Raw genomic sequence first — 15,370 nt, 5'->3', positions numbered from 1 at the left:
AAGTGTTACATGTAAAATTAAACTATAGAATATTAAAAGCTTCCAAGCTCACAGGAACCACCACAGGAAACATAAGAAGTTTTAAGAAGGCACTAAAAAGAATGTCATGTTTTAAAATATCTACAACATTAAATCGTACTTGATACATTTTGTTTAAAATGTTCAAAGGTAACTAAAAACTGACTTTGTTCAAGTGGGTCTAAACAGCACCTACACATCTAGCCACACTGCAATTATTTACAACAGAGAGTAAGGTTACCAATAGTTATGCTTATCAACAGTCAACAAATTTCAGTACTTACCAATATTTTTCACTCTGCTTTTCGGTTGAGTAGAATGCCTCTTCTTACTCTTTGATTTGGGAGTTTTATCTTTAGATGCCAGGCTGGCCTGTGCAGATGATTTTCTTGACTTGAATGTTTTAGTTACTGTTGTTGGATCTACTGGGTCAGGCATACTGTTAAAGCTTTCTAAGGACACTTCATCAAACTGGCGTCTTCTCCTACTGGTATCTAGTTGACTTTTGCAATTACTATTTGTTGTTTTCTCTACAGACACTGCAAATCCAGTCTTGAGAAGTGGCTTTTCTCCTTCACCTTCTTGGTCATAAAACCATGGTGTCCTACTGTTCTCCACCTCCTCTTCAGGCTGTTTTTGATTCCTTACCAATGAAAATAAGTTTTTATATATTACAATAATATATTTCTATGTCTATGGAAAACTCCAGATATACTTAATTTATAGTCTACTAGTAGAGTCAGATAAATAAAAATGGTCAACAGGCTATAAAAACATTCCCACCAAATACACAGTAAATATGAAAATAGTACACAGACTAATTTACTAAATTACTTTAAAACTTAATTTTGGACCTTTCTCACTAAACCATTTTCACTAGTGAAAGTTCCAAACTAAAGATCCAACATTCACGATGGAAAAGAGTGGGAAAGAAAAATCAAGGGAGGATGGGACATAAAAGGAAAAAACAAAACACAAAACAACTGAAAAAGAACCATAGCTGGAAACATACATGGATCTGTGTCACCTACAGCAGTCCAAATATAACCAGAATTTGGTGAAGACAATTGGCCATGTAACTAGTAACTTATTTCTCTGCACATTAAACCTTGTTTAGCTCTATTAGTCTAGTGTCACTTTCCAAATTTTATCTACTAAACATCCTGTAATATGTTAATAGGAATTCACTGGTTATCTAAGTGTGGGGGGGGAAATGGGCAAAACAAAGTTAAACAGGCACTTCTCAGAACTTTTAATATGCCAATGTCCTTTTATAAATGTCTTAGAAGGGAACACAGTGAACAGCATGTACAAAACTTTTTATTACAGAACCTGACATGGACAACTGTTCCTAAGAATATAATTTGGGAGACACTGATCTACAGGGAGTAACTCAAGATAAAGATTAGCAGACCTACAGTTTACATGCCAAATTCAGCTTGCTGTTTTTGTATGGCCTGAGAGCTAAGAATGATCTTTATATTCTTAAAAGGTTGGGGGAAAAAAAGAGAAAAATAGCTTGTGACACATGAAAATCATATAAAATTCAAATTTCACTGATCATAGATCAAATGTTATTGGAACACAGCAATTCATATGTTTATATAACTGTTTATGTTTATGAATGCTTCTGTGCAAAAATGGCATAGACAAATGGCTATCTCTATAGTCTGCAATATTTACTAGCCAGGCCTCTACAGGAAAAGTTTTCTGATCCCAGCTCAAGACCACAATGTTTCATTTGACCTTTGTTATCTCCAGCCATTTAATTCAGAGAACCTATAACAACTAAAATTTTAGAAAGAGATGAGGTCTAATCTGAAGTAGTCAAATATTTAAAACAGTAACATTCAGATCCATCCTTTATTTTTTAACTACCAATTACATATAAAATATAGTTAATACTGAAGTAGGGACCTTTCAACAGGAAGGCTAAAGCTTTGAATAAATGTCTACTGCTTGAATCATTTTTGAATGGCAACTGAGCACTAAACACTGTCTCAGGCTCTGACAATACGATACTTTCACAGAATAAAATGAGACTTAATAAGAAAAAGTGGTTAGTACAGCTAAGAAAAGGCATCAACAAGTTCAGGGCTGTTTATCACAGGATTCCTCAAGACAAACATGAAGTTGAATTCTAAGAATTTGTTGTTAATTATGTTAAAAAAAAAAGTTTATGATAAAAACTATCAAAATGCTAAGCGCTTGAGACATGCCCTAACACATAACCAAAAGGAAAGTAATGTGACATTTATTTATAAAGGAACAGGAAAGACAAAATCATATAGATACTTCTGACAGAACAAGTATTAGGCTCAACGAGTCTCTAATTTTTCATCCTTTTAAAGTTTTTCTGAAGGAAATAACAATTAAAAAATTATAATATTTTTACAAGCTGGCTATCAAAATCATTTTCTGGATTAAAACAATCACTAAAAATATTTTTTACTGAGCCATAAAAATGCTTAGAGAATGATTAACCTGGGCCAATAAGTCTTTCACACTACTTGAGTCAAAATTATAACTGGGAAGAATATCATACTGAAAAATAGTAAATGTGTGAGAAACAAAGAAAATCCTGACTATGACTGATAGCATGTATCACTAAAACTTTCTTGCAAAATTTGTTTTTACAATCTAATAGTACTCAACACTACATTTGGATGTGCTCTGGGCACATACTCTAATCAGGGGTTATGAATCAAACAACAAGTCATCACTTGATAAAAACCATCCCCTAGTAGTTAATGTTAGTTTCCAGTTCTAAACCAATGAACAGTGAACTGTTTATAATGTTAAAGAAAGATACAAAATCAAGGCCAAAGACACTCTATAGGTTAGGTCTTACACTTTCTTTTTTTTTTTTCTTCCCCAATTATTTTTATTAGTTGGAGGCTAATTACTTTACAATATTGTAGTGTTTTTTGCCATACACTGACATGAATCAACCATGGATTTACATGTGTTCCCCATCAGTCTTACACTTTCAAACTGAATCTCATAGGACACTGATCAAAACTCTGAACTGTTCCTGAACCAGCATTAGCAGCAGGTGTATGCCTGAGAGATCTCTGGTAAGAAGTCAAAGCTTCATTCTCAACACTCTCAAGCCAAACAATCACAAACATCCTCCCTAATTACATTTTCAAATGACATGTAATACATATAATCACCAAGTGACGCTTAAGCAAATAATGGATTATGTTTACAATAAAGTACCTTTGTTTTTCTGCTCCAATAGAAGAACTACTTTCAAAAGGTTTTGGAAAAGCCATGTATTCTGTTTTCCCTGAAGGATTCTGGGCTAATGTTTGCTGCTGTTCAGTGGGTGTAGAAATATTTTGAGAAAAGTCTCCAAAATTAGAAGGAAATAAAGGGCTGAAATTCATACCTAGTAAATAAAAACAATGGGTAAGATACAGAAGCACCTTTGGCCTTAAAACAAAACTGAAAGATAGTTTTAATTAAATGTGCCATTCCAATCCACCAAAACAAAAAACTAACTAAAATAAACTAACAGCATGGTTCAGTGGTAAAGAATCCACCTGCAATGCAGGAGATAAAGGTTTGATCCCTGGGTCAGGAAGATCCCCTAGAGAAGGACATGGCAGCCAACTGCAGTGTTCTTGCCTGGTAAATCCCATGGACAGAGGAGCATGGTGGGCTACAATCCATGGGGTTGCAAAAGAGTTGGACACGATTTAGCAACTAAACAACATCACTCATTTATTTAATAACTGTTTTACAGCTCAGTCCTACTATGTTTTCAGCATTGGTGATTCAAAGATAAATATCGATCCCCACCTCCTTAAGAGTTAAAAGTTAGAAAAAATAATACGTGATATTTATCCAAGTAAGCATGACTCTACTGCAGGTGCATTAGACTCTACCGTAGGTGCGTTCTGTGTTACTTCTTTCAATGCTCAACACAATGCTGTGAAATAGGTACTGTATTTATTGTACTAGTGAGAAAAAAGGCTTAGAGATCAAATGCCTAGTAAATGAAAGCGAAGGTTAGATCTCAGGTCTGCATGACTCCAAAGCTCAGGTTCTTTCCACTCTAACTGGGAAGTAAAATATAATCACATACTTTAATATACAGTGCTGCGTCAGAGGTATTTGCAAAAGGGCCACTAACAACTTGGGGGAGAAGGGAAACAAGGTTTCAGGAAACTGAACTAGCTGATGAAGAATGAACAGTGTCTAAACAGAGCTGCCATAGGTAGAAGGCATATTATGACAAAAAGAAACAGTATGTGTAATTGCCTATATTATTTGTTAAACAGCCTAGTCAAAAAATGTTTACTGCCCATATTAACCCACACTCAAGAACTAAAAACCTTGTTAAACTGTTTAACACCATTACTTTTACAATCCCATTAAGAAAATACACTGTGATATATGGATATTTATATTTACAAAACCCTCCCAACCCTTTTTCTTTTTGTATATTCTCTGGCAAACACCTTCAACTCCTCTCTCTTCATGACTCACCTAACTGATCACTCTCTCTCCAGAACATCTAAAATTACTCCTTTTTCTTTACCACTACTGTCAATGCCTTAGGTCAAGCGACTGTCCCCTTCCTGCTATTACTGCAATAGCCTTTTGTTCACCATCTATACTCTCACCTCTGTCCCTCCAATCTCAATCAACACAATGACTAGTGTCATCATTCTAAAATACAAATTTCATGCGTTCCTCTGCCCAAAGTCCGCCAGTGGCCCCTCTGGTGAGCAACGGAAAGTCCAAGCTTCTTTGCCCAGCACAAGGGCCTCTGCTGTGTTCCAGCACATGGACTACTCTGCCCCTGCCATGGCCTGAAACACTTAGCCACACTTTATGACCTCTAAATTCTCAACATGATACACTTGTTCCCCTGCTTTGCAACTCTTAAGTGGTTCCATTGATCAGAAAGCCCTTTCCCTTCTAATCTCCCTGGAAAAAAGTTCTATTGGTTCTTTAGCTTTACTATCCCTTTCTGTAGGAAAAAATAGATTTGCCGACAATCCTGTCCCCACAAAAAGCAGGCTATTCAATCTCACCTGCACCACTCCTACAGCACCCATGACAAAGCACCAAGCATATATTGACACTTTTAGCTTCTCCACTAGACTCTTAAAATCCTTAAAGCATCAGCTTTACTCATCTTTGAATCCCAGCCATTTATATACTGTATGGCACATGATAGGTGGAGAAAATCTGAATAAAAGTCTGAACTAAATAAAAGTAAATATGAGCTTGAACCAAATAGTCACCCTTAGTCTAGAGGTGTATCTCCCTACAAAGACATGAAACTCCTCTAGAAGGGTACTGTCTCATGCACCTCTCCTCTCCTAATATCTTACAGAGTGTCTGATGTACAGCAGTCAGTAGACAGGTTAATTTCTTTCTCCTTAATAAACAGTTGTGGAATAATTCAAAGGTGTAAGACTAAGCAAACATTTCATAACTTATTTGATTTCATTAGCAACCATATTCAGTTTAAACATTCACTATAAAGAATTAAAGTAGAATTTATATTTTTCTTTGCAAACATTTCCTACTATTCCAAAAGTGACTGATAAAAATCCATGTATTAGACAAATGTTAGTCTCAAGGACTCTGCATTTACTTATTTTTCTTTAAGTTTTTGGCCACTTACTTGGTGCAAATGACGAAAAATTAGTAAACCCCGGTAGGTTAAACAGATTTACAGGCTGAGCTGGAAAGTTGAAAGGACAAAATAAACTGGGAGAAGGAGGGTGTGATGCACCACTGCCTCCTTCCTTGCTTGCAGGTTTTTCTGGATGCTGATTTTGTTGGCGCATGAGTTCACTGAGCATTTGTTTCAACCTATAAAAATTGAAGGAGTCAGTAATTTAAAGATTAGTTATATTACCATCTATGTCAAGTACATCCAGAAAGTGTGTGTGTATATATATATGTATGTGTGTGTGTGTGTGTGTGTGTGTGTGTGTGTGTATATATATATAAAAATGGTTCAACAGTATGTGGAACACAGGGTTCTCTGGTGGCTCAGGGGTAAAGAATCCGCCTACCAATGCAGGAGACATGAGTTCAATCCCTAGTCTGCGAAGATCCCACATGCCACAGAGTTACTAAGCCCATGTGCCACAACTCCTGAGCCTGTGCTCGAGAGCCTGAGAACCGCAGCTACTGAAGCCTGCGTGCCCTAGAGCCCATGCTCCGCAACAGGAGAAGCCACTGCAGTAACAAGCCTGTGCCAGCTACAGAGTAGCCCACGTTCACTGCAACTAGAGAAAAAACCCACACAGCAATGAAGACCCAACCCAGCCAAAATAAAAAAATCAAATAAAACAAAGAGTTCACAATGTTAAATAACAGTTAATTAAAAACAAAGCAAACTCCAGTATGTGGAACACACTGGCTGCTCTGATGTTTACTGCCACAGATACTTGCCTGTGCTGCAGTTAGTAACTTAGCCTTTGGAACAAGAACTACACTTAGCACTTCTATCAGAGATAGGCATAATGACAACACATACTTTCACCTAAGGTAAGTGTAAAGTTGAAAACCATAGTTATTTTAAGTCAGATCCACAAAATTAAAAGGAAATATTAGGCAAAATCACTGCTTATAAAATTCTCAGGAATCAGAGAAGATTCAAAAAGGCAATTTGGTTCAGCCTTTCTCTCTCAGAAGGTAACCTAAAACCCTTGCTTTTACACTGTAAAACCAGTGCTACAACTGAGTTTTAGCACCTGAGTATACATCCTCACTACTTCTAAGCATCAAATTACCTCTGCACATTATTCTGTTGCCACGTTAGCTGGGTATAGCACTGGTTCAACTGGTGCATTATAAGGTGCACTTGAGGGGATGCAACACTGCTGGGCATAACACTGTAAGGACTCGTGAGAAGAGTTTGTAGCAGACAAGACAGAGTCTGTGGAAAGAAAAAATTTTCCATAACAGTTACCAATGACTTGAGAAAAATGTACTGCTTCAAAAATAAGATTAAAAAAATTTACTTGCAGAGTAAACTTTACCTGCTGGTCTTGCATTAAAGTCTGACAAATATTGACACTGAAATCAAGTTGTTTCTTTAGCTGATTAATTTGTTCTTGCCATTGTTCTTTCTCTTCTACGTAAGAGAGTTCGGACACCCAGCGAAGGTTTTCCTGACGCTGCATGCTGATATTCTGTTGTCTTGTCTTGGCTAAAGGACGATAATTTCCATCTGCTGAAAAAGGGCGACTGTTCTTCCACCTAACACAAGATTTAAAGCATCAGGTCATTTTATGTAAATATGTAATTTTAATTACATAATTTAAATTTAATTTATTTATGTATTTATTTAAATTAAATTTAAATTACATAATTTAAAATTATGTAATTTAAAATCTGGCCAAAAACCGTGATACCCTGCTTGTTCCATATGCCTGAAGTCCATCTTTAAGTTCACTGGACTTAAAATGTATGTAAAATAGAGTGAGAAAAATTCTGGATTTCTAGTCTTGTACAGTATCACTTTGCAATCCTTTTCAGTCTTTTTTCACTTATGTTTTACAGAGAAAAGTCCATATAATTCTGTGTTCTTCAAAATGAAAAGTTATTATGGATACTGTATCACAAGCATTTTTCCACTCTTCATGTCTTTAAAGCTTAGCCACATAACACCCCATCAAGTGCAACTACTTAACCATCTTTTTATACATGAAATGTTTTTCAGTTATAAATAACAATGCAGTAGATATCTTTGTTGACACATCTTTTTTACTATTTATGATTTTTATTTTTGCTTAATTCCCCAAAACAAGAGTGAAGATCAAAGATAATCAACACTCCTCCTATCGAGCTAGAATCGACCTTGACAACAGTACTCTTGTGATAAAGTAAATACTCTACGTGGGGGAGGTGGGAGGGGGGACTGGGATGGGGAATACATGTAAATCCATGGCTAATTCGTATCAATGTATAACAAAAACTACTGTAATGATGTAAAGTAATTAGCCTCCAACTAATAAAAATTAAAAAAAAAAAATACTCTACGTGGTCTTTGTCCCACGGTCCCAGCACACAGCTCCTAACTCCTGACCAGCTCCTGAGTGATGACTGCCTTCTGTTATTTACAATGCGCTCCTTTTGGCAAACCCTAGTTAGCTTCATGATGAGGAATGGTCACCAGAAAAACTAACCAGATGTTGGGCTGGAACTTTCAGCCTCATTCCCCAAACTTTTAGGGAGGGAGACTGAGCTTAATCGCCAATGACTCAATCAATTCTGCCTATGTAAAGAAATCACCATAAAAATTCCTAAACAGCATGGTGAAGACAGCTTCTGGGTTGAACACAGTGAAGTCCAAGGAGGCTGATGTGCCCAGATAAGGCATAAAAGCTCTTTGCTCCTCCCCAACCCACCCATGCTTTACACGTTTCTTTCTCTGAGTAATATCTTTCATAAGTCAGTAAATGGAAGTGTTTTCCAGACCTCTATGAGCTGTTGTATCAAATTATGGAACATGAAAGAGGCTATTGCTGCTGTTGTTCAGTTACTAAGTCATGTCCTAACTGCACACACCAGACTTCTCTGTCCATCACTATCTCCCTGAGTTTGCTCAAACTCATGTCCATTAAGTCAGTGAAGCCATCCAACCATCTCATCCTCTGTCACCCACTTCTCCTCCCACCTTCAATCTTTTCCAGCATCAGGGTCTTTTCCAAGGAGTCACGTCCTAGCATCAGATGGCCAAAGTATTGGAGCTTCAGCATCAGTCCTTCCAATGAATATTCAGGGTTGATTTCCTTTAGGATGGACTGATTTGATCTCCTTCCTGTGCAAGGGACTCTCAAGAGTCTTCCCAGCACCACAGTTCAAAAGCGTCAGTTCTTTGGCGCTCAGCCTTCTTTATGGTCCAACTCTCACATCCATACATGACTACTGGAAAAACCATAGCTTTGACTATACGGACCTTTGTCAGCAAAGCAAAAGGAGCTATGGAAACCCCCAAATCTGCAGCCAAGTAGACAGAAGTGTGGGTGCTCTGAAGACTCAAGACTTTAAAGTGGCATCTGAAGTGAGGGCACTCTTCTTGGGACTGAGCCTTCCAACCTGTGGAGTCTGGCCAACTCCAGGTAGTTAGTGTTGGAATTGAATTATATTGTGGAACATGCACTTGGTTCAGATAACTGAAGAACTGCTTGGTGTCAGAAAGACGGGAGACTCTTTAAAAATCAAGCAAAAAATTAAAACACTGAAACTAACCTATTTTTAGTTTCCTTTACATTGTAAGAGTTACGATTTGCACTGTTTGGAGGATACATATGAAAGTTATCATTGGAACTGGCATCTTGCTCCTCCTCTTCCTCCTCTTCATCTGTCCGAACAATTCCTTCAGAAAGGTAACCATCTTCATCTCCTTCTTCATCTAGGGCACACTGGGTAGAACCTCCCCAAGTTGCCATTGTTCTGGAGATTAAGAGACAAAATACAGATCATTCTGGAGATGAGCTACTTCACCTCCTACTATGAAACAAACTCTGTACCCCCTGCCAAAAAAAATTTTATATATATATATATATATATATATATCTCTACATGTATATGCATACATGGGTGTATATATAAAACTTTATTTAGGCATAATTAACTATGTGATGGCTGTTACTCTCCAACTGCTGTAATATAAAATGTTTACTCTGCCTTCCACAAAACAATTCTTCAAATAAATTAAACTCGTAATCATATCCCCTAGGACTCATTCCTAAAGTAAACCTCCCTCAACTTTTTAACTTTGAGTGACAGTTTTCTAGATCAAAACCCTCAAGAAAATCTCTATCAGTTTGGTCAAGTATCTTAGTAATTTTTTTTTTAATTTAAAAAGAGAGAAAGGTGATGCTATGAGAAGTTAACAACAGTGAGTAGCTGGATTGAGTCACAAAGGTTATGCTTAACACCCAAGCCTTACTGCAATAGCAGACTTGTACTATGATGCAAAGGGCAAATGAGGCTGCCTATCCTACAAGTGTTAAATATGTGGTATTTTTTAAACTGATTTAAACACCTCTCTTACTTTTCTGTTCTGCTTTGCTGAGGTGTACAAAGGTTCTCAGATCCATCACTTCTCAATGAAACAGCCACTGGAGATGCAGTTTCAGCCAGACCTTGCCTCCTCTGATGTTCAGCCATCAGAGCTTCCAGCTGCTTTCTTCTCTGTCGTAGCTCCTCCCTTAACATTTCATGTCTTCGCATATCTGACCATACCTGTTATTTCAAAACTTACAGTCAAGTTACTGTAAGTACTGGATTTGTTTCAGCCTTAAAGAAAAACAGGTTAATACTATTGCTAATACCAACAAAAATTTCTATCCTCACTCTATCCTTTTTACACTGAGACACCCATGAAGGTCAAAACGCTATTTTAGTAATAAATTAGAAAAAATTAGGCAACCATTAATTCTTAATGAATACAGTCAGGAGACATGAAAGACAAGGGTTCCATCTCTGGGTCAGGAATATCCCCTGGAGGAGGAAATGGCAACACACTCCAGCATTCATGTCTGGGAAAGCCCATGAACAGAGGAGCCTGGGTCACAGTCATGAGGCTGCAAGATTCAGACATGACTGAGCGACTGAACACGCACATATTAACTTCATCAACTACTGAGAGAAAACTGTTATGTTTTCCATAAATCACATATAAATAAAATGCCAAAGGAAAAGTTTTTCTAATTGAAATGAATACTACTTACTCTAACTATTCCTTATAGACAATTCTGCCAAATATTTGTTAATAAAGGGCAAGACTAAAGATACTCAGAAGTATCTCAACTTAATTACTTTTTGGAAAAAATAATTTCTTCCCACAACTTAAAGGCACATAATAGGCTACATTTAAAAACATGTTTCACAGATACTCAGTTTTCTTCCTTAAGACATGACTTAAGACCCAGGAACAAGGTGCAGTATACAATACCTCATTATCTACCACTGAAGAATCATGAGGCTCAAAACCAGATTTGCTTGTACTGGCTTCATTTTCATTAACGGTTGGGGATGAAGTAACAGCTGGCTTATGTGTTTTTGTGGGACAATTACCCACACTAGCAGCTGACAGCTAAAAAAGAATTAATAAAAACTATTATGAAGAATTAAACTAATTATGTTAATTTCATAAAAGCAATTATTTCACCACTTCTCTAGGGCTTTGGTACCACATTTAGTTTGTTATTGCCACACCTCAATTGCCATCATGATCCAAAGAAAACCTAACATAAGAAAACAAGATGAAAATGCAGGGTAAAGATTAGTATTACCAACCCTCCAGAACAACAGGACATGAGGGATAAAACATTACTGTGCAAAATGTCATATACTCAACCCAACTCTGGCATATATTCCTCTGGTATTTAGATTGGGAACAAGAAAAAAGAATTAGACAAAGAATGAAAGATAAACATCTAGAAAACAGTTATATTAGAAATATCACTTGATACATTTCCTTTTCTTTGAAAACAAAACCTGACTCATAAATAAAGCTATTAAAGAACAGATAGTTCCCTCCCATGTTAACCCTACTCCTGATTATGTGACATGGACAAAGACTGTACGCTCTCTGCTCAATCTCAAACACCCATGCGTGGGGTACTATTTAATAAGCATATATACATATAATATTCAAACTACAAATAAAATATTTTAATTTCCAAAAAAACTGATGGTAGCTTAACAGCTCTACCATGTAATTTTAGACCAGGAAGAAATGGAAATGCTTCTCCCTTAACTGCAAAGTTCAAACCAAAGTATCTTAATATAATAAATAGTTATGAACACACATGTTCTGAATCAATAGCCAGGCAGCCCAACAAGTGAAAGAATGTAGATAATCAGAGTTAATTCCTACATGCTATATTTCACAGTATAAAGGTACATCCCTAACCCATTTCATTTGTCCATCCATTTCTTTAATCATAAAAGACTTATAAATCTATCATATTAGTATTAGAAAAGACAGGGAGTACTTTCAACTGACATTAAGGTTTTAAACATCTTTCTTCAGACAAACAAAGAAATTTCCTAATTACCTGTAGGTTAGGACATGCCTTTTGCAATTCTTGAATTTTCTCTTGAATCTCAATCAGTTTCTTTCTTTCTTCCTGCAACTGTTTGAGTTCTCTCTGTTGCTGCTGTAGTTTAGCCTCATAAAATTTCTCTCTATAATTAAATTGACATTATATTTGTGGACTCCAGTAAATCTGATAACAGCATTAAACACGATGTAGTAGAGTACCTATGGAGACTTTCTAAAATTTTATGACATGAAAGTCAGAAGCTTAACATACCTTGCCTTTTCATTTACTCCAGCATCTTTCTGTGTTTTATTGGTATTTCCTCTAGTGTTATTTGCATTTTGTTTGGTGTCTTCTGCTGGGAAGAAATCCTCCACAGAGGTTACTCCTTGATTGGCTGCATCATCATCCTAAAATAGCATCATTATATTAAAATGATCTTGCTATGTAAAGACATTATCCAATTCATACCTTAGTAAATATGACTTGGTTGTAAAATTCACATAAAATTGAAAGCAGTAGGGAAAGCATATGATTTTTAGAGAATAATGAAGTTCATCTTCTACCAGTGACAGGAAATAAAGTACTAAAACTAAAACAGTACATTAATAATTTGAGCTGCCAATTACCCAGTAATGGCAAATACTAGTTTGCCTTTTCCTTCCTTGACCAGATTATGAACTATCAAAAAACAGCTTATATGAAAAAGATAAAAACTGTATCACTGAAGCTGGGACAAAATCTCTTGATATGAGATTTTTCTTCAAATGTAACTTTTATATCAACAATTTAATAATTTATGTCTAGTATCACTTGTTCAGTTAGTTTTCCATTTCCTCACGTTGGTATTTAGTTTGTGAAACAAGTACCAATGGCTCCCAATAGAAAAGCTAATGAGAATGTACCAACTCAAATGTGTCACTGGAAAGACAAAAACAACAACAAATTACTTATTTCCTAACAGTGGGTCCATATCGTCTGTTAAAATCAATGTACTTATTACACTGTTAAGACTGGAGGTCATCTGTCACATTTTCTTAAAAATATTTAATACTGTACACTTTATACACGCTTTCTCTGCAGATATCAACTGAAACTTTTAATTGCTGGATATAGAATTCTAGTAAAATCTTAAAGAGTTGAAGCTGACTAGATTGCAAACCTGTCTAATCCATTTTAAGTTTCTAGACATGGTGTTACTCTGGTCTTCTCATAGATCTAAAAGCTAAGCTAATATATTACTAAAATGGTAAGCTTAAAAAGAAACTGAGTTGCAACCCAAAGATACCAAAGATGGACCATGAGGCATTTTCACACAATAAGAAGTGGAAAAACCAAAGTATGACAAAAAAAATACCCTTAAGTTTCAGATTGTTATATGAAGGTGTCTGAACACTTGATATAAACTCCAACACTAAAAGTAACTGACTACAGAATTACTGATGTAACACATGTTGTATTACAAGAGACTGGTTCAAGATGGCAGTGCAGAAGGACGAGTGCTCATCTTCTCCTGAGAGAGCACCAGAATCGCAACTAGCTGTTGAACCACCATTGACAGGTGGCCACTGGAACCCACCAAAAAGATACTCCACATACAAGGACAAAGGAGAAGCAGCAATGAGATAGCAGGAGGGTTGCAATCATAATAAAATCCAATCCTATACCCAGCGGGTAGGTGACCCACAAATTGGAGAACAATAATAACAAAGAAGTTCTCGCACTATTGTCAAGGTTCTAGGCCGCCCATCAGTCTCCCCAGCCTGGGGATCTGGCAAAGGGACTGGGAATCCTCAGGGAATCTGACTTTGAAGGCCAGTAGGGTTTAATTATAGAACTTCCACAGGACAGGAAACAGAGACTCTACTCTTGCAGGGCACTAACACATTGTTTTACAGACTAAGATACATCAGATGGACATATGGAGACTTAAAAGACATTATAAGGTTTTACAGAGCATATAAGTTGTTTCACTTAATCTAATCAGGAATAATGATAGTTTTATACAATCATGATAACTATATAACTGTTTAGAACTTCTCCTGAGTCCCTTGGGAAAAAAGGATACAAGTAAAGGCACAAGCAAAAGAAAACTACCCATAATAAAATAAATAAAACTTATCAATCTTAAACACATAAAAACTTGGGGAGTTTTGGATCAATTTTTAAAAAGCTCTCGGGAGAAGGCCCCTTAATCCTCTGGGGTTGCAGTGTTCTTTTTTTCCATACATGTCAAAGGAGCTCCATTCAACATAAACCTGAAGTTAAGCTGACTCATCTATATAAGCCACCAAGTTATTCATCATTTCTCATCTATTATTCCCAAGCTGGAATCAGGACTGCTTGGAGAAATAACACGCTAAGATATGCAGATGATACCACTCTAATGGCAGAAAGTGAAGATACACTGAAGAGCCTCTTGATAAGAATGAAAGAGCAGAGTGAAAAATCAGGCTTGAAACTCAACATTAAAAAAACTAAGATCATGGCATCTGGTCTCATCACTTCATGGTGAATGGAAGGGGAAAAAGTGGAAACAGTGACAGATTTTGTCTTCTTGGGCTCCAAAATCACTGCAGATGGTGACTGCAGCCACAAAATTAAAAGATGCTTGCTCCTTGGAAGGAAAGATATGACAAACTTAGCATATTAAAAAGCAGAGACATCACTTTGCCAACAAAGGTCCATATAGTCAAAGCTATTGTTTTTCCATTAGTCATGTACGCATGTGAGAGTTGGACCATAAAGAAGGCTGAGCACTGAAGAATTGATGACTTCAAACTGCGGTGCTGGAGAAGACTCTTGACAGTCCTTTGGCCTGCAATAAGATCCAATCAGTCAATCCTAAAGGAAATCAACCTTGAATATTCACTGGAAGGACTGATGCTGAAGCTGAAACTCCAATGCTTTGGTCACCTGATGCAAAGACCTGGCTCACTGGAAATGATCCTTATGTTGAGAAAGACTGAAGGTTAAAAAAGAAGGCAGCTGCAGAGGATGAGATGGTTAGACAGAATCACCAACTCAATGGACAGGAACTTGAACAAACTTCAGGAGATAGTAAAGGATAGGGGAGTCTGGTGCGCTGCAGTACATGGGATTGCAAAGTCAGACACAACTTAGCAACAGAACAACAACGTATATGTATATATAAACATATAAGGTATTATTTATACTTCATTATTTATTTATGTAATCATATAGAGAGGTATATATACACTGATATGTAGTCGAAGAAACCTGGCATGCTACAGCTCATGGGGTCACAAAGATTTGGACATGATTAGCAACTGAAAAACAACACATTGATATGAAGA

At 36.6% G+C, this 15,370-nt stretch overlaps 1 protein-coding gene across 28 annotated transcripts in view; it reads right to left on the bottom strand.

Moving 5' to 3' along the window:
* Positions 1-15,370, bottom strand: part of PCM1 (pericentriolar material 1) — an 83,659-nt gene that overhangs the window by 35,925 nt on the left and 32,364 nt on the right. For all 28 annotated transcript variants that reach the window (XM_070459989.1, XM_070459991.1, XM_070459992.1 and 25 more), the window contains 10 exons: positions 12,327-12,463; positions 12,069-12,198; positions 10,961-11,101; positions 10,058-10,248; positions 9,250-9,453; positions 7,035-7,254; positions 6,786-6,931; positions 5,666-5,856; positions 3,241-3,412; positions 303-661 (listed from right to left, as the gene is read on the bottom strand). In XM_070459989.1, the coding sequence (XP_070316090.1) occupies positions 303-661; positions 3,241-3,412; positions 5,666-5,856; positions 6,786-6,931; positions 7,035-7,254; positions 9,250-9,453; positions 10,058-10,248; positions 10,961-11,101; positions 12,069-12,198; positions 12,327-12,463 (1,891 nt within the window). The remainder of the gene's footprint in view (positions 1-302; positions 662-3,240; positions 3,413-5,665; positions 5,857-6,785; positions 6,932-7,034; positions 7,255-9,249; positions 9,454-10,057; positions 10,249-10,960; positions 11,102-12,068; positions 12,199-12,326; positions 12,464-15,370) is intronic.

The sequence above is a fragment of the Odocoileus virginianus genome, chromosome 32, assembly GCF_023699985.2.
Source record: "Odocoileus virginianus isolate 20LAN1187 ecotype Illinois chromosome 32, Ovbor_1.2, whole genome shotgun sequence".
In the NCBI taxonomy this organism is placed as follows: Eukaryota; Metazoa; Chordata; class Mammalia; order Artiodactyla; family Cervidae; genus Odocoileus; species Odocoileus virginianus.
This window is presented reverse-complemented; position numbering and strand designations above follow the sequence as displayed.